This window comes from Desmodus rotundus, chromosome 2 (genome assembly GCF_022682495.2).
Source record: "Desmodus rotundus isolate HL8 chromosome 2, HLdesRot8A.1, whole genome shotgun sequence".
NCBI classification, from domain to species: domain Eukaryota; kingdom Metazoa; phylum Chordata; class Mammalia; order Chiroptera; family Phyllostomidae; genus Desmodus; species Desmodus rotundus.
The window spans coordinates 22,867,350-22,886,429 of record NC_071388.1 but is presented as its reverse complement, the minus strand read 5'-3'; the positions used below and the strand labels follow the sequence as shown (position 1 = coordinate 22,886,429).

At 39.8% G+C, this 19,080-nt stretch overlaps 1 protein-coding gene across 1 annotated transcript in view; it reads right to left on the bottom strand.

Annotated features, from left to right (window-relative positions):
• Positions 1-628: 628 nt before the first annotated feature.
• The window catches only part of LEKR1 (leucine, glutamate and lysine rich 1), a 150,064-nt gene continuing 131,612 nt past the window's right edge, over positions 629-19,080 (bottom strand). Inside the window, exon 13 of the mRNA XM_053918039.1 lies at positions 629-1,410. Within this exon, the coding sequence (XP_053774014.1) occupies positions 1,000-1,410 (411 nt within the window). The 3' untranslated portion in view covers positions 629-999. The remainder of the gene's footprint in view (positions 1,411-19,080) is intronic.

Sequence of the window (19,080 nt, the reverse complement as noted above, 5' to 3'; positions counted from 1 at the left end):
TAAAATAGCTTGTCTGGTTTCTGGTTTTAATTTTTCACACTGGAAATAGAAAACATATTAACCGGTTGCCCATTTTCAGGTGTAATAAAATTGGAACCCCAAATTAGTGCTGTGTGTCTCTACTAAACTCTTGAATTAGTTCCTTTCTCAATGGCATGAGAATACAAGTTCAAGTCAAAACCTAACTCTGAGTGCCAAAAAGCATTCAATGTAGAAAATCTCTATGGAGTAATAATCTCAGGGCCAGCTTTCAGCTTTAGAAAGTTTTCAGCTTTCTAACACAATCTCTATAGTTTGAAAAGTAAACTACCTGTTTCTTGAATTGGAGTTGCTGGTCTCTTTTTGTTAGAAGATCCCCAGCCTCCCAGGGAAGAATGCCTTCCTAAAGGTTACCTATCATTTCTTCTGATCTAGCCTAAAGGGAAATCAGATTCGTCAGCTAGATTGTGAGGTGAAGAGGAGGTGATGCTGCTGCTGGTGGTGGTGGTAGTAATAAACTCTGAAAATCTGAACTAAGCAGGGTGGAAATTATCTAATTAAAGAGTAATGTACTTTTATTATCTATTTGGAATACTAATTACATCTATTTAACCTATTCAACTTAACAAACCAATGAAAAACACCAATGAAACCACTACAATCTATTTTTTGTGGAGTTATCTCTGCGTGTTAAAAAATATAGGAAAGATGTCATGGGTGAAAAATTTTACCTATGATCTCTGAAGGGGTATATTTAATAGAACATATCTAAACAGACGATCCATAAATATAGAAAGTGGAATCCCAATAATTCCATTATTTGTTGCAATTTGAAAGGCCTCTTGAAAATGTGGCTTCCCAATTTCCTAGCTTTTTCAACTCTTTTGTTAAATATCTATAGACATGCATTCGTGATCTGTGATACTAATTTGATTTCTGTCCTCCTCAGTTACAGCGAGTCTCTAGCACTGTGGGGACGACCAGGCACGCCGTGTGGATAAGCTCCGGACTTCGGGCCAATCACTGATGATTCAGTCTCCACAGAAGGGCAGCCAGTCTTTGTCTGGTCTTACTTACTGAAGATGCCCGGCCCCTGGGAGGGTGTGGTTGGAGAACAGTGGGCAAACCTGAGCTGTTGGCCCTCTTAGGCTGAGCTGATGGTGGAGAAAGGGTGGGTTTTGACACTGCGCGAAGGCTGGGGATTTTGATTCCTTTTTCGGAGTTCAGTCTCGAAGTGCTTCTCTCTCCCTGATTACTGACTGCTGCAGCAGAGGAGGTTAGGCTGCCCTGCCTGGGGAAACACGGTGACAATGGTACACTTCCACTGTGCTTCCTGAGCTCCAGGAGCTGTTCTCTGGCTTGACTCAAAGCCTCTGTCAGTTCAAAGCGTTCTTCACACTCTCTGCGCACTGTTTCCTGAAGAAAAGTGTTCTGAAATGAGAAAAGGGGTGGGGAAAGCACCCCTAGCTTTAACAGTGGATAGTTCTTGGCAATATAAATTGAGAACTGAACTGGAAATCGTAGGTCTGTGTTTTTTGACTTTGTGACTACTCTACCACGTGGGACAGAAAAGTCAAAACCACAAATGATTTGTAAAGCTAGAGAGGACAAGAGGACATTTGATTCAACCCTTGCAGTTTGCAGATGAGGAACCAAGAGCCAAGGTCACTTAGACGGGAGTCGTGGGGCTGGGACTGGACCCCAGAATTTCTAGTGCCTACTTCAATGGGGTCTCAACTTCTCTGTGCCTTGTGTCTCAGACACTATGTCCCACACATGTGATGTCTATGAGTTAATATCTATAGTGTCACTGAATATCTTATTTTATAATGAGGGTAAGCTGCAATCCATAAGACAAACGGGTAACAGTGTTGAATTTTAAGACTGAAAGAATAAAATATATCAGCTATGGCATTTAAACAATAAAATCAGTTACTTTGTATGATGCCTTCTCAATAGAACTTAAATATATTCATCATTTTCTATTCTGTAAGATATATATCAAAATAAAGAATAACATTTCCTGCTTTCAACTCCATCCAGCAATCATTTATAAAGTTACTAGAAGCTATAGTGGATGCAGTTCCTGTCCTCAAGAAGTTTGAAGCCTCATAATTGTGAGCAGAGTTGCTTTTATGTCCCCAAGAGAATTTGGAGCCAAGGGTGGAAGCTATGGGGTTTAAGTTAAGGAAGAACTTTTTAATAGCTTGAGCTCTCCAGAAGATACTCTGAAAGGCTGCATATCACTTGACTGGGAAGTATCAGAGTAAATTTAAGTTTCAGATGTGTGACTGGACTAGAGATCATTAAGGCCCCTTCAAATTCTGAGACTACATTTCTAGCTTAAGAGTTACCCATCTTTCATCTAGGCAATTCATCAAAATTACTTCAAGGTCCATGGTAAGAATTAGGTCTTGGATCTGCCTAATGTCCTGAATTATGTTTGTGGGTAGTCAAAAAGAGTCTGAAAAATAATAATTCAAAGTGGTATCTGAATAAGTAAACACAGTTAAAATGATGGGGAAGAAGATTCTTTGCGTAAAAATGAACTTCCATCAGGTTAGCTTGTTTGTAAAAACAGCTAAGACACGCCCAAGTCTAACTCTCAGGTAGAAAGCATCCTCCAAAGGGTTTACTTATTAATCTTCTGCCAGTGGAACAAAAAACAAAGCATCAGGGAAAGTAAGATCTTCCTGTATTTGAGTTTCTTGTGATTATGGTCAGAGCTCCCTTCAATTCCAAATTTAGTAATCAATATTGAGGAATGTGGAGGATTTCCAGATTAACAGTTGCACAGTCTTTTTCTATACAATCAGTGGCATGTCTGGGTCACACAAAGCCACATTGTTTACATATAGTATTAACATACATAGATGATTCATATATCCACATGTTTTTTAAAAATCATGAGGGTTAATAACTTGCTTATAGTTAATTTCTTTTTATTTTGTATTTATTTATTTATTTATTTATTTGAGAAACAAGAGACCAAGGATTGTGTTTGTGGCTTTATCATCTGGATCTCATTAACTCTAACTGAAATACTTGTTTAAAAAGCAAGGGAAGGAGGGTTAGAGAAGAAGATCAACAAGCTGCTACATTGGATGTCATCTCCTTCCCTGCTCCCAACAACTATATTTGACAAAAAAAGACAATAAAGCTCAGACCTGTTATGTACCTTGCCTCAAGTAACCCAGCTCTAAAGTGGTGGGGCCCTGCCTGCTTCCAAGCTGCATTTGCCTAAATTAATTGTCAAATTAATTATATCAAGCATGCATAAGCCATTTTCAACCAGGACACTGAAGCAATAAAAAACAGTAAGACATTTAATTTGGTTTTGCCCAAGTTTTCTAAACTTAATATAAACTTTCTTTTAAAAGGAAAAAATATTCATGCATTATATTTCCTGTCTGGAGTAGAGTAAGCTGCCAAAATGTGAAGTGATTAGATTTGCAAGGCATTCAATAAATTAGTATAACCTTGATTAAGAAAGCTATGAGAGACTTCCAGCCAAGATGGAGGTGTAGGTAGATACACTTTGCCTCCTCGCATAACAAAAAGAAGAACAACAAATTTAAAAACAAAAAACAACCAGAACTGCCAAAAAATCAAACTGTATGGAACTCTGACAACCAAGGAGTTAAAGAAGAAACACTCATCCAGACCTGTAGGAGGGGCGGAGACTGGCAGTTGGGCAGAGAGAACTCACGGCAAGGCAGCAGCAGGAAGACCAGAGCAGGTGAGGCAGCAGCTGGCAGAGCAGGTGGTACCACATTTGCATGTGGATAAACCGGGAGGAACAACTAGGGAGCGAGATAGACCGTGCAACACAGGGTTCCAGCATGGGGAAATGAAGCCTAAAAACCTCTGACTGAAAAAACGTGGGGGTTGAGGCAGTGGGAGAAACTCCCACCCTCACAGGAGAGTTTGTTGGAGTGACCCACAGCATCCTGGAATATACACAAAACCACCCACTTGGGAATCAGCACCAGAAGGGCCCAGTTTGCTTGTGGGTAGCAGAGGAAGTGACTGAAAGCAACCGAGAGCTCAGCAAGCGGCACTGTTCCCTCTCTGACCTCTTCCCCACATACAGTGCCACAATGCCGCAATGTGTGGTTACCCTGCCCTGGTAAAAAGCTGTCACCCCTTACTACATAACAGGTGCACTGAGACAAAAAAAATAGGGCCCAAATGAAAAAAACAGATCAAAGTTCCAGCAAAAATACAACTAAGCCATGAAGACATAACCAACATATCAGATGCACAGTTCAAAACACTGGTAATCAGGATGCTAACAGAAATGGTTGAGTATGGTTGCAAAATAGAGGAAAAAATGAAGGCTATGAAAAGTGAAATAAAGGAAAATGTACAGGGTACCATTGGTGACAGGAAGGAAACCAGGACTCAAATCAATGATTTGGAGCAAGAGGAAGAAATAAACATTCAACTAGAACAGAATGAAGAAACAAGAATTCAAAAAAATGAGGGGAGGTTTAGGAACCTCTGGAACAACTTTAAGTGCTTCAACATTTGAATCATAGAATGCCAGAAGGAGAAGAGGAAGAGCAAGAAACAGAAAACTTATTTGAAAAAATAATGAAAAAATATTCCCTAATTTGGCAAAGGAAATAGACATGCAAGTCCAGGAAGCACAGAGGCCCAAGAAAGTTGAATCCAAAGAGGACCACACCAAGACACATCATAATTACATTATCCAAGACTAAAGATAGGGAGAGAATCTTAAAACCAGCAAGACAAAAGGAGACAGTTACTTAAAAGGAGTTCCCAGGAGACTATCAGCTGATTTCTTAAAAGAAACCTTGCAGGCAAGAAGGGGCTGGGAAGAAGTATTCCAAGTCATGAAAGGCAAGGACCTACATCCAAGAATACTCTATCCAGCAAAGCTATCATTTAAAATGGGAGGGCAGATAAAGTGCTTCCCAGATAAGGTAAAGGTAAAGGAATTCATCATCACCAAGCTCTTATTATATGAAATGTTAAAGGGACTTATCTACGAAAAAGAAGAAGATCAAAAATATGAACAGTAAAATGACAACAAACTCACAACTATCAACAACCGAACCTAAAAAACAAAAACAAAAATGAGCTAAGCAAACAACTAGAACAGGAACAGAATCACAGAAATGGAGATCACATGGAGGGTTATTAGTGGGGAGGGGGAGGGGACAGAAGGGGGGAAAAGGTACAGGAAGTAAGAAGCATAAATGGTAGGTACAAAACAGACAGGGGGAGGTTAAGAATAGTATGGGAAATGGAGAAGCCATAGAATTTATTTGTATGAATCATGGACATGAACTAAGGTGGGGGAGGTACAGGGTGGAAGGGAATAAAGGGTAGAAAAGAATAGGACAACTGTAATAGCATAGTCAATAATATATATTAAAAAGTAAAGCTATGAGAAAGAGTTAACAAAGGGTCCAGTCAAAGAACATGTATAAAGGACCCATAGACATAGACAAAAGGGTGGGGATTGACTGAGGGAGTGGGGTTGGGCAGGGCAGGGGAGAGCAATGGAGGAAATATTGGGACAACTATAACTGAACAACAATTTAAAAAAAAAGAAAAAATTGAGTTAAAGATGGCGGCCAAGTAAGTGGAAGCTGAGTCTACTTGCTTTTGCCCCCAACTTGGACACTTAGCTGATCATCTGAAAAATAAACTGAACATTCAACAGAAGCTTAGCTGATTTGCAGTTTGGAAGCCAAGGAGTACAGAAGATGCTTCGCAACAGGCAGTAAGAAGATTTGATAGGTTGAAAGGGAAATACCCCATGCATGGTGCCTGCAGCCATGGAGAGCCTGGTCAGAGATGGAAGCTTTGCGGCTTCCTACCCTCACAGGGCAGGGAACCCTAGATCTTGGCTGGGAGTGACTTGGGTACACAAAGTCGGGTAGATCCAGGCCACACACACATAGCAAACAGCACACCAATAGCTGCAGTGGCAAATGCCAATCAGGAGAGTGCCAGAGAGAGGGAGGGATTCTATCTGCACCTGAGTCAGGCACAGACAGGCCATGGCCAGCTATGACTGTGAAAGACTCTTGGCTTTTTGGAGACATGTTGTGTATGGAAAGCTGGACAATAACTCAGTGCTGCAGCAGGAGTGCCCAGAGGAACTTTTTTTTAAAAGGGAAGCTGAGGCATGCTGGGCAGGCACCCCATGCACAGCTGCCCTGCCAGCAAGGGGAGAGGATGGAGGGTGCAGTTTGCTCCCACTCAGTGAAGCTGGGCAGAGAGATCAGAAAGGTGCACAACAAGGAGATTTCTCAGCCCCACCCCGGCGCAGCTGGCAGGGCAGAGGCTGTGCAGAATAGAGAGTTCAGGACTCTATCTGCTTTGAGGGCAGTGGGCTGGGAACTGAAGGGTGGGAGTTGAGCACCTGAGGTTATTTACAGCCAGACAGAGCCCCCTACCCTGGTGGAGATCAAACCTCTGGGAAAAGAAGGAGGCACCCAGGCCCCCAACTCCTGCAGGACAGAAAGCACCATCAACAGGGAAGATGGGCAAAACAGACAGGTCAGGCTCAAGAACTCCCTGCAGGGTGCATATCCACAAGAGAAAGACAGAAAGAAGAATGCCTAAAGGGCCCATTTTGAACTTCCCTCAGGAAGAAAAAATACACTGGTTCCTAGAGTCCTATTTCACTGAGGCCAGCAAAGCAGGGAGATCAGAAATCAGTGCAGAAAAGAGGGAATCAGGGCCCACCCAGGCTCAGCTCACACACAGAGCTGAGATGAACACCAAGCAGGAAAGAGCTCTTACACAGATTGGCCCCTCCCTTGAAATGGCAGTTGATTCATCAGAAGTTATATATTCTTGGAAATAAGCTGTGACAGACCAAGACGGGTGGTGTAGGAGCAGGGGAAACACAACCACAATTTTCCCAGAAGACTGAACAGTGCTTCCCTGGGGATACCCAGGGGTCCCACCCTCCCAATCACAACAGAAGCTCCCTCTAGAGGCAGGCGAAGGTGATAAAGGTATTGCTGCTGGAAGATGGATGCCCAAACCCAGGACCTTAAACTGATAAAAACCAGAGGTGGATCCAGAAAGAGAAGTCAGAAGGCAAACACAAAACTGCTGAGACAAATCACCTCGTTCTTCTTCAGAATTTGTGTTTTTATTTCATTTTGCATAGCCTTTTAATATTTGTTCTTTTGTTTCCATTGTATTCCAACTCATTCACTATTCTTTGTCTTTTATTTTTTATGCTTTTCATTAGATTTTATATTATTTTTCATTTTATTGTTATTTCAAATCTCGCATTGTACCCTTCTCCTGTCTTACTCCATTTTGACTTCTTCCTGCCCTTTCTTATTTATGCTGTAAATTTTATTTTCCCCCACACTACTCCTGTTCCTATTCCTTGCTCTTACTATTTCCCTTCCCTCTATCCTCTTAAAAGCATTCTTCCTTCCTGTAGTCACCTCATATTCTTTTGTCCCTTCTTATAACATTCTTATTTCCTTTCCACTTTTATAAATCGTGGCTTGTTTGGTGTGGATATTACAGTTATTGCTGTTCTTCTTCAACTGTATTTGTATTTGTTCACTATTTTTTAAATTTCAAATCTCATAGGTTATTCTCCCCCATTTTACTTCATATTGCCTTCTTCCTGTTGTTGCCTATTTGAGTTTGGAATTTTATTTTTTTTCTCTTTCTGACCTGAATTCTATTCCTTACTCTTATTATTTTTCCTCCCCCTATCCTCTAAATCATTTCTCTTTACTATAGACATCTCATGTTCTCTTTTCTCTTCTGTAGAGTATCCTTATTCTCTTTCCACTTTTATTCATCTTTGCTCAGCTGTCATTGTTATTGACCCCGCTGTGGTTTTGTTCCCTCTGGGTCACTACCTTTTTAATTTTACTTCAAACCTTGTTATACTCTTCCCTTTTCTTACACCATTTTGCCATCACCCTTCCCTGTTTTACTTATGTTTTAAATATTATTTTCTCCCTTTCTTTGCCTTGTTTCTATTCCTTACTCTTATTATTTCTCCTCCCTCTTCCCACTCAAAATCATTTTTTTATCTCCTTTAGTCATCTCATATTTCCTTTTTCCAATCTTGTAATATTCTCTCCCTCTCTCCATCTTTATTAACCTTTGCTCAGTTGCTGCTGCTATTGCTGATGTGGTAGGGGGATATTTTTGCTGGCATGAGTTTGGTTTTCTGAGTAGTATTGCTTTGTTAACCAGCACCTGTACTAAAATTTACTAAAATTAAATTCAGATCTCAAAGGAAAGAACGAGTGCTCTACAGAAAATATGCATAAAGCAATCACTTAAAAGCTATTTCAGGCATGTGACACTCCACAAAAGGAGGAAGTAAAAAGGTGATATGAACCCAAAGATGTCCCCATAGCAGGTATAATGAAAGTAAAGTGCCCACCAATTCCACATTGAACTTTGGAAGGGCTGCCGACCATCTTGGTCTGGGGCCCACTGCTCTGGAACTCATCTTTCTTGAAGGCTATTAGCTTCCAGAAAAAAAGGATGAATTCTCTTTTTTAAATTATTTCCCAAGCCAGAAGGACCTTGGAACTGAAACCAGGGTCCAAAGTCAGGACTTTTATTTTTGTCTGTTCTGCAAACACTATGAAATCTCAGGTGAATCCTATAATATGTGCCTGTCCTCTGCCACCATTATCTCCTCCTTTAAAATTGAGATTATAATTCAGTTTTGTTCAAGAGGCAGTTCAAATATTATCATTTATTCAGTTATGGAGTAAAAAATGGAAATAGAACACATCAAGTTTAGGGGACTGCTATTTTAGGAATGGAGGGTATGTGATGGGCATGACCAGAATACTCATGGGTATGGCCAGAATCAGGAAGACACATTAGTGGAAAATTCCATCATATGTGGAAAAGAATCATTCACTCGTGGCTAGATTGCATTCAGCAATTTAGGCAAAATGTTTGTCTTTTTTAGTTGTCTTTTTGGAAGGTTGTATTGTCGCAGAATTTTAATATGTTTTTACTGAACAACTTGGGAAAATGTGTAAAATGAAATGTGCCCAGTAAGCTTGAAAATCATGGACAAGCATGAGAATAACCAGTGAAGCCATAGTATTCTAAATGTTTTAGTCAAAGTTATCATTGGCCATATTTTAGTATGGTAAAATAGTATCACTGGATTGCAATGAAACTAAGTCAAGAAGAAAAGGGAGGCATGAGGCAGGTAAACGACGAGCAGTAGGGTTTCCCAGGCAGAGTGGGCAGTGAGTGCAAACACCTGGCAGTGTGAGAGGGAGAGGCACATCTTGAGATGACACGTGGCTTAGAATGACTCAAGTGCAAGTACGCAAGGGGAGACGAGAACAGGACAGGCAGGGAGGAGTGAGCAGGGTCAGCTCAAGGATGGCTTTCATAACATGCTAATACTAGAGTTTTAACTTAATTCTGAGGGCCATACGGAATCATCAAAAGGTTGATTTTAAGCAGAGGGCTGGCATCGGCCAATTTAGATGTTTTTGCCAGCTCTGTGGAAAATGGCATTGACTGGGGCAAGATGGGAGGAAGGGAGGATAGTAAGAGGTCAAAATTGCTAGGAAGAAGGTTTCTATCCTAAGTGGCCCTTGGTTAGGTTGATCTAGGGGAGGGAAAACTAGTGTTCCTGGGTCCTTAAGCTGTGCCGATTGGTGGAGAGCATTCTCGATACGTATGTCTACAACATTTTCGGATGAAGGTTACTTTGAGTGGGCTTAAAAATATGGCTCAATTATACTCCCACTGGGTAAGTAAATGTCAAAATAAAAATATAAACTGGCTCACCATCTGTTTGAAATTTTTAATATGGCCAATTTTCTCCACTCTTTAAAATGTAAGGGTGGTTTATTTTTATGTTTGTTTTCATTTTCATCCTTAGAGACAGCTGGATTGCTTTCAACAGTGGAAGAAGCAAGAGAAAGCTCTGCTGGGTAACTTGATGATTCTGAAGGTGAGAATCTTGTTTGTGATGGAAATCAGCTATATTTGGCATAATTGGGGGGGAATATACTAGGAGAGCAAGTCCTCAGGGAAGAATAAGCACAGATGGGTGTCTCTGTGCTGTGTACCCGGAGAGGTCTCAACCAGTCGCATTACAGTTTCCCCCAACCCAAACTTGATATATCCGGGGGTGACTGGGTGGTCAGCCAGCTGGCCGGGGAGCTGCGGCAAAAGGAAACTCCATGGAGAAGGTGTGGAAACCAGAAAGATGAGTTGGGGTTAGCAAAGGATATGCCCAAACTTCCACTCAAAGCTTCTGCTTAACTAATCTGACCAGCCCAAAACACTGCAGAAAAACAGTGGAAATTGCCCTTGGAAGGCATAAATAGGAATCTGAATAGATTTCCAGGAAAGAAGTACAAAGGCTGTCAAGCAACTTATTCTTAACACTGTATTTCTATGCTTGCGAACACAGAACACTGTGAAACAACTATGGCGGTTGTACCAGGACATAGGTAGGAACAGGGGAATCATCCTCGGGCCGAGTTCTCTCAAGAGCTCATTTTCAGAATGGGGAGGAGGAGCCCATGGAGACATCATGTTCACGACTGACCTTCCTAAGTCAATAACCTAACACTTACTAAGATTTGATTAGTACTAAAGAAACAACAAAAAACCATTTCTCTATGCTTTTTCTCCTGTCAATTTTCTGGCACCTGTGCTGTGTCAGGATAGACCGTCTCCAACACGTAAAAGACAGTCTTGCCTGGATCTCTCTCTCTGGCTGGAGAGTCAGTCTGAGCCTCCTACCCCAAGGCTAAGGTTCTCAGATTGGCAGTTCAACCATCCTCCCTGTGAACCAGCCTTAGGAATTGTTCCTGCCCCCTAAAAGCTTCCCTGATGTCCCCCTGCTCCCTATGGGGCCAGAGATTAGAGAATCTCCATTTACCCCATACTCCATTTTTCTTTGGTCCCAAAGTTGAGAAACACTAATTTGTTAATTTACTAACTGCTGCTCTGGTTTCTCAGAAATGGAATTACCAGAGAGATGTATGCCATTTTCTCTATATCAATTAAGCATGCAAATGCAGTAAATGCATAGCCTAAAACTAAGCAAATCCCTCTTGCAAAAAAGCTATTTGTGTTTGCAACTGCCATGAATTCCTGAAATTTAGTCTTAGCATTTACATAAGTTCATCCTTGCCAGGTTTGGAAACTTTCCTAAATAATTGGGTTTTCCTTGTTTTTTAAAAGAGTAGATTTTACATTTGGAAACTATTCAAAAACCCTAAGCAGTTTTAAAGTCATCCATGACCCCCAAATTTTGGAAGGTGCGTAAGAAGTGAAACCTGAGGGCGGCGCCCACTGTGCATAGTTGGGAAAACTCCTCCCTCACTTTTTCCTGTCACCTCTTTGTGTCTAACCCTACAGAGAAACATACGCACTCTCTTTCCTTGACTTTGAAACAAGAACAGAGCGAAGATGTCAAGAGACGGTCAGGTGAACCAACAAAAATAGCTGTTGTGAAGAGAGCAAATACACATCTACAATCCATTAGCCACAGTTTTGGCATTCAAAGAGCTCTGAAAAGAAACATTTGTGTAACTCATAACATTTGGTACTGTTGGTAAAATCTGGCTGGACTGATAATCTTTCTTTCACTTAGTGGGGCCACCTCTATGCTTCATTGCAGAAAAACTAATGTTGCTGCCTGGAAGGGGCTGCCCTAGATCTCTGGGGCATATGCGCTTTACTAACTTTCTAAAATTCAATACAATTTGAATGGCAAAACCTACCTGAAGCTAAAGTTTTTGTAGAAAGGATTGTGGCCCTGTATAAGTCTTAGGCTCCCTTTTAAAAATACTTTCTTTCTCTAGGGTCCTTGCTAGTATTCCCCTCCAGGTTTCCTCCTACCTCGATAGATGTTCCTTCTCTGTCACCATTGCTGGCTTCTCTTTCTCCCAGCCTCGAAAAGTTGGAATGCCTGTTCTCAACCTTTTTCTCTATTGTCTCGTTCCCTGGGTGATCTCATTCAGTCCCAAAGCTTAAATATCAGCCACATGTGGACGTCTCCAAAATCAATGTCTCCATTCAGCCTTCGCCCTACCCATTCAACACCTAAATTTGGACGTGGAATAGGCATATTAACATTAACATGTTCCAAATCAAATTCTTGATATTCTCCCCACTTCTATTCCTTTACTAGTGTTTCCCGTTTCAGTAAACAGCAGTGTGACTCAGTTTCTGAGATTCCAAACTTTGGAGTTATCCTTGACTCCTCTTATGCTTTCCCCTCATCCAACCCAACAGCAATTTCCGTTGCCTCTACCTTGAAAATGTATTCCAGATCGGGCTACTCTCTCCTGCTTCACCACTATGACCATCCGTGCTTTTCTAGACCTTTTCAAGAGTCTTGTAACAAACAGGTCTCCTTACCTTCATTTTTGCCCTCCCTCAACCCATTTTCCATACAACAGTCAGTTGTACTCTAAAAATAAGTTATATCATGTCACTCCCTTGTTCAAAATTCCCAAGTGGCTTTTTATCACACTTAGAGAACAATCTGAAATCCTTACCACAGCCTACAAAGACTCCCGTGAATTGACCCCTCCAACTTCACTTTCTACCTCTGTCCCTGCTCACTAAGCTCCAGCAACGCCTCCTGACTTTTGTATGGTTTCTCCAAGGTTCCCAGGATGTCCCTTGCCACAGGGCCTTTGCACTTCCTATTCCCTCTGCCTGGAACGTTCTTTCCCTCACTTCAGTTCTGCTTGAATATTACCTCCTTAGAGAGTCCTCTGGCCACACGATGTAATATAGCACCTCTCCTCCAGAAAGTATCCATTTACCCTGCTTTATTCTCCTTGTTAGCATCTATTTAAAAAAAACTGTTTGCATGTTAAGTGAATGCACACACACATGCAATGGGCGCATAGATGGGTAAGCAAGCTCGTCTCTGGGATTTTGTGGGTTCATGGAGGAACTATGCTTTTGTTCAGACTTGAAGACTAAACAGAAGTAGGCCAGGCACATGTTATTAAAGTTTAAGCTAGAATCTGCTTTGTCTTTATTCTTTTATTTCTCATAGTCTTAAAAAGATCTCAAAGTTTGTAGTTTGTTGTTTGTTTTTACTTATAATTTCCAGGGTTTTCTTTTTTAACCTTGCTCTTTATCCTTGTCTTTGCCACCCTTTCTATCGGGTTTTCTTTTTATAATTTACTCCTTTCTGTTATTTTTAAAAAGATTTTATATATTTCTTTTTAGAGAGAGGGGAAAGGAAGGAGAAAGAGAGGGAAGAGAAACATCAATGTGTGGTTGCCTCTTGCATGCCCCCTAACTGGGGACCTGGCCCGCAACCCAGGCAGGTGTCCTGACTGGGAATAGAACCGGTAACGCTTTGGTTCACAGGCCTGCGCTCAATCTACTGAGCTACACCAGCCAGGGATCCTTTCCCTTAATTTAAATTATTTCTTAAAATTAAAGTAATATAGTAAACATAGTTAAAATAAAACAATGCTATCAAACTATCATGAAAAAAAAGCATTCCTTCACACTTCCAATCCTGCCTCCCAGAAACAACCATTTTGAGGTTTTTAAGTTGTCTTCTAATATTTTTCTCTGAATTCCTAAATAATATTACGACATAGCTATCTCATGATTTTTAATGTTGAAATCATTACCTACTGACTTCATAGAACAGAAGATGAGGATTTAGCTTCCTATTGAAACTCCCAACAGATGTTTCTCCTTCCTCATGACATGTTTCACCTGCCCCATTATATTTCTATCACCATTTTTAGTTAAATATATGCATATATTTTTCTTTCTATGATTATACATACAAATATTATGTACCCCTGGGCTATGTAGGGTACTGTGATTACATTTTCTTTCTTGCTCAGATTCCTTCCAGAGTTAATTACTGTCTCATTATTTATCTGCTTAGTTGTCTAGGTATCGATTACTAATTTTCCACCAATACCACTAACAGAAGTTTTGAATGTCTGTTTAACATGTCCAAGCACTCCCTCTAATCTATCAGCCTCTCTTTGTTCTTGGTGATATACTTCTTTTTAAAAAATACTTTAATGTTTATGCCATTACAGTTGTCCCCATTTTTCCCCGTTTGCACCCCTCCACCCAGCCCACCCGCCACTCCCACAGTCAACCACCACACTGTCGTCCATGGCCATGGGTCGTTCTTACATGTTCTTTGACTAGTCCCTTCCCCTTCTTTCAACCAGTCCCCACCTCCTCCCTCCTCTCATGCAGATGTCAGTCTGTTCCATATTTCTGTGCCTCTGGTTCTATTTTGTTTTTTAGTTTATTTCATTCATTAGATTCCAGTTATAAGTGAGATCATATGGTATTTGTCTTTCACTAACTGGCTTATTTCACTTAGTATAATAGTTTCCAGTTTTATCCATGCTGTTGAAAAAGGTAAGAATTCCTTCTTTTTTACTGCTGCTTCGTATCCCATTGTGTGGATGTACCACAGGTTTTTTATCCTGTGCACTCATCTACTGATGCACACTTAGGCAGTTTCCAAATCTTGGCTATTGAAAATAATGCTGCTATGAATATAGGGGTGCATATATTCTTTTGAATTTGTGTTTTGGGGATTCTTAGGAGAAATTCCCAGAAGTGGGATCACTGGGTCAGAAGGCAGCTTCATTTTTAATTTTTTGAGGAAATTCCACACTTTTTTCCACAGTGGCTGCACCAGTCTGCATTCCCACCAACAGTGCACTGGGGTTCCCTTTTCTCCACATTCTCACCAGCACTTGTTGTTTGTTGATTTATTAATGATGGCCATTCTGACAGGTGTGAAGTGATATCTCATTGTGGTTTTAATATACATCTCTTGCATGGCTAGTGATGTTGAGCATCTTTTCATATGTCTCTGGGCCATCTCCACGTCCTCCTTGGAGAAGTGTCTATTCAGGTCCTTGGCCCATTTTTTAATTGGATTGTTTTTCTTCTGGGTGTTGAGTCATATAAGTTCTTTGTATATTTTGGAGATGAAAATATGTTCTCCCATACAGTGGGTTCCCTTTTCATTCTGATGATGGTTTCTTTAGCCATGCAGAAGACTCAGCATTTGATGTAGTCCCATTTGTTTTTTTCCTTTATTTCCCTTGCCCTAGGAGATACATCAGCAAAAAGAGTGTTATGCAATATATCTGAAATTTTACTGCCTATATTTTCCTCTAGGACTTTTATGGTATTGGGACTTATATTTAAGTCATTTATCTGTTTTGAGTTTACTCTGGTGTATAGTGTAAATTGGCAGTCTAATTTAATTTTTTTTGCATGTACCAGTCCAGTTTTCCCAACACCATTTATTGAAGAGACTGTTTTTACTCCATTGACCATAAAGGCGTGGGTGTATTTCTGGGTTCTCTATTCTTTTCCATTAATCTATGTGTCTGTTGTTATGCCAGTTCCAGACTGTTCAGATTACAGCGGCCTTCTAGTATAGTTTGAAATCAGGTACTATGATCTGTCCGAATGTGTTGTTCTTTCTCAAGATTGCCAAAGCTATTCAGGGTCTTTTTTGGTTCCCTATAAATTTTTGGAATATTTGTGTTAGATCTGTGAACTATATGCCATTGGTATTTTAATAGAAATTGCTTTGAATCTAAAGATTGCTTTGGGTTGTATGAACATTTTAATGTTAATTCTTCCAATTCATGAACATGGATATACTTCCACTTGTTTGTATTTCCTCTGTTTTTTTCTTCAGTGTCCTATACTTTTCTGAGTACAGGTTCTTTACCTCCTTGGTTAAATTTACTCCTAGGTACCTTATTTTTTATTGCAATAGTACATGGAATTGTTTTCTTAGTTTCTCTTTCTAATAGTTCATTATTGGTGTCTAAAAATGCCATTGATTTCTAAGTATTGATTTTGTATCCCGCTACTTTGCCAAATTCAACTCATTAGGTCTAGTAGTTTCTTTGGTGGAGCCTATAGGGTTTTCTATGTACAATATCATGTTGTCTTCAAATAATGAGTTTTACTTTCTCCTTTCCAATATGGATGCCTTTATTTCTTCTTTTTGTCTGATCTCTGTGGCTAGGTCCTCCAGGATTATGTTGAATAAGAGTGCTGAAAGCAGATATCCCTGTCTTGTTCCTGATCTAAAAGGAAACACTTTTAGTTTTTACCCATTAAGTATAATGTTGGCTGTAGGTTTTTCATATATAGCCTTTATTATGTTGAGGTATGATCCCTCTATTTCCACTTGGCTGAGAGTTTTTATCATAAATGGGTACTTGATTTTACCAAATGCTTTTTCTGCATCTATTAATATGACCATGTGATTTTTATCTTTCATTTCGTTTATCTGATGTATCGCATTTATTGTTTTGTGAATATTGTACCAATCTTGCTTCCCTTGGATAAATCTCACTTGATTGTGGTGTATGATCTTTTTAATGTATTGCTGGATCCAGTTAGCTAATATTTTGTTAAGGATTTTAGCATCTATGTTCATCAGGGGTATGGGCCTATATCTTTCTTTCTGTGCTATGTCTTTATCTGGTTTTGGAATTAGGATAATACTGGCCTCATAAAAAGAGCTTGGAAGTCTTCCCTTTTCTTGAATTTCTGGGAATATATTGAGAAGGATACACATTAGTTCTTCTTTGAATGATTGATGAGATTTGCCTGTGAAGCCATCTGGTCCAGGACTTTGTTTGCTGGGAGTTTTCTGATTAGTGCCTCAATTCCACTGGTTGTTATTGGTCTATTCTGGTTTTCTGCTTCTTCCTGATTCAGTTTTGGAAGATTGTATGTTTCTAGAAATTTATCCATTTTGCCCAGGTTGTACAATATCTTGGGATATAGTTTTCATAGTATTTCCTTATAATCCTTTGTATTTCTGTGGTATCAGTTGTTACTTCTCCTCTTTCATTTTTGATTTTATTTATTTGAGTCCTCTCTTTTTTTTTCTTCTTGATGAGTCTGGTTAAAGTTTCATCAATTTTGTTTATTTTTTCAAAGAACCAGCTCCTGGATTCATTGATCTTTTGGATTTTTTTAGTCTTTATGTCATTTATTTCTGCTCTGATCTTGATTATTTCCTTCCTTCAACTCTGGGCTTTATTTGTTGTTGTTTTCCTAGTTCTTTTAGGTGTAGGGTTAGATTGTTTATTTGAGATTTTTCTATCTTCTTGATGTAGACCTGTAATGCTCTAAACTCCCCTCTCGGGACTGCTTTTGCTGTGTCCCATAGGTTTTGGGTTGTTGTGTGTTCATTTTCATTTGTTCCCAGATACTTTTTGCTTTCTTTCTTGATCCTATTGATAACCCATTCATTATTTAACAACATGCTATTTAGCCTCCATGTATTTGAATGTTTTTGAGATTTTTATTGAGGCTGACTTCTAGTTTCATGACATTGTGATCTGAGAAAATGCTTGATATGATTTCAATTTTCTTGAATTTGTTAAGGCTTGTTTTTCTCCTAACATGTGGTCTATCTTTGAGAATGATCCATATGCACTTGAGAAGAATGTGTATTCTGCTGCTTGGGGACAAAATGTTCTGTAAATATCAGTTATATCCATTTGTGGTATGTCGTTTATGGTTGCCATTTACTTGTTGATTTTTTTGTCTGATTTACCCAATGGTGACAATGGGGTGTTAAAATCTCCTACAATGACTGTATTGCTGTTGTTCTCATCCCTAAAGTCCACCAAGATTTTCTTTATATATTTAGGTGCTCCTATATTGGGTGCATAAATGTTTACAAGAGTTATGTCCTCTTGTTGGACAGACCCCTTTAGTATTCTGTAGTGACCTTCTTTGTCTCTTCTTACTGTCTTTGTTTTGAAGTCTATTTTGTCAGATGTAAGTTTTGCTACCCCAGCGTTTTTTTCCCTTGGAAACATACTTCTGAAGGCCCTCATTCTTCTGCTGAACCCGGCCTGGTTGTTGTCTAAATCTGTTGCACTGCTATAATCCTTGGACTTCTTCCTACCATGGGCCTGGGGATTCCCTCCACCTCTCTCCTGTGTTGGAACTCATTTCCTGATTCCTATCTCTTCTCCTTTCTGAGTTTACCCTCATTGTGGTGTCATATATCCCCTCACAGCTTCCTCAGTAAGGCCTCAAGGGAAGTATCATTTTTGAGAACTCTAATGTCTGAAAATATCCTTACTTGACCCTTGTACTTGACCATTTGGCAGGACATGGAATTCTAGGTTGCAAATAATTTTCCTTCAGAATATGGAAGCCATTATCTTCTAGTTTCTCCTGCTGCTGTAAAGAATTCTGATACCATTGATTACTATTCCTTTTCAGGTGACTGTTTTTTTGTTTGTTTGTTTGTTTATGGAAGCTTTTAAGTAATTACATTTATCCTTAAGGTGCTGACATCTCATGCTGATGTGCTTTGATGTGTTTGTTTTGCTACCCGTTATGCTGGGTGGGCCCTTTCAAAATAGAACTACAGGTCCCTTCAGTAGTTGGAAATGTTCTTGAACTAGATCCTGGATAGTTTCCTCCCTTCCATTTCCTGTTCTCTCCTTCTGGAAATCCTATTTAGGGGGGTATTATATATCCTGGCTTGATCCTCTAATTTTCTTTGCTCCTCTTCATCTCTTTGCTTTTTCTTCTACATTCTGGGAGATTTTTTCATCTTAATTATCTACCCCAAATATTAATTTTTTTGCTTCAGCCCTTATAGTTTAATACTCATGCTTGTTCTTTTTCATAGCCTCCTGTTCACGTCTCATCTATGCAATATCTTCTCTTTTCTTGTAAAGACATTAATTGGGCTCTTTTTTGAAGTTCATTTTTGCTTCCCACATTGTTTTGTATCTGTTTCTTCTAAGTTATTTTTTTTTCTTTTTAAAGATTTTAATTATTTATTTTTATAAAGGGAAGGGAGGGAGAAAGAGAGGGAGAGAAACATCAGTGTGTGGTTGCCTCTTTAGCCCCCCGCACCAGGGACCTGGTCTGCAACCGAGGCATATGCCCTGACTGGGAATCGAACCTGCGACCCTTTGGTTTGCAGGCCAGCACTCAATCCACTGAGCCACACCAGCCAGGGCAAAGTTCTTTTTTCCTTATTTGTTTGATCCTGGTTTCTCTCTTTCATGTTAGAGGTGATTCTCAAATGTTTGGTGATTCTTGTTT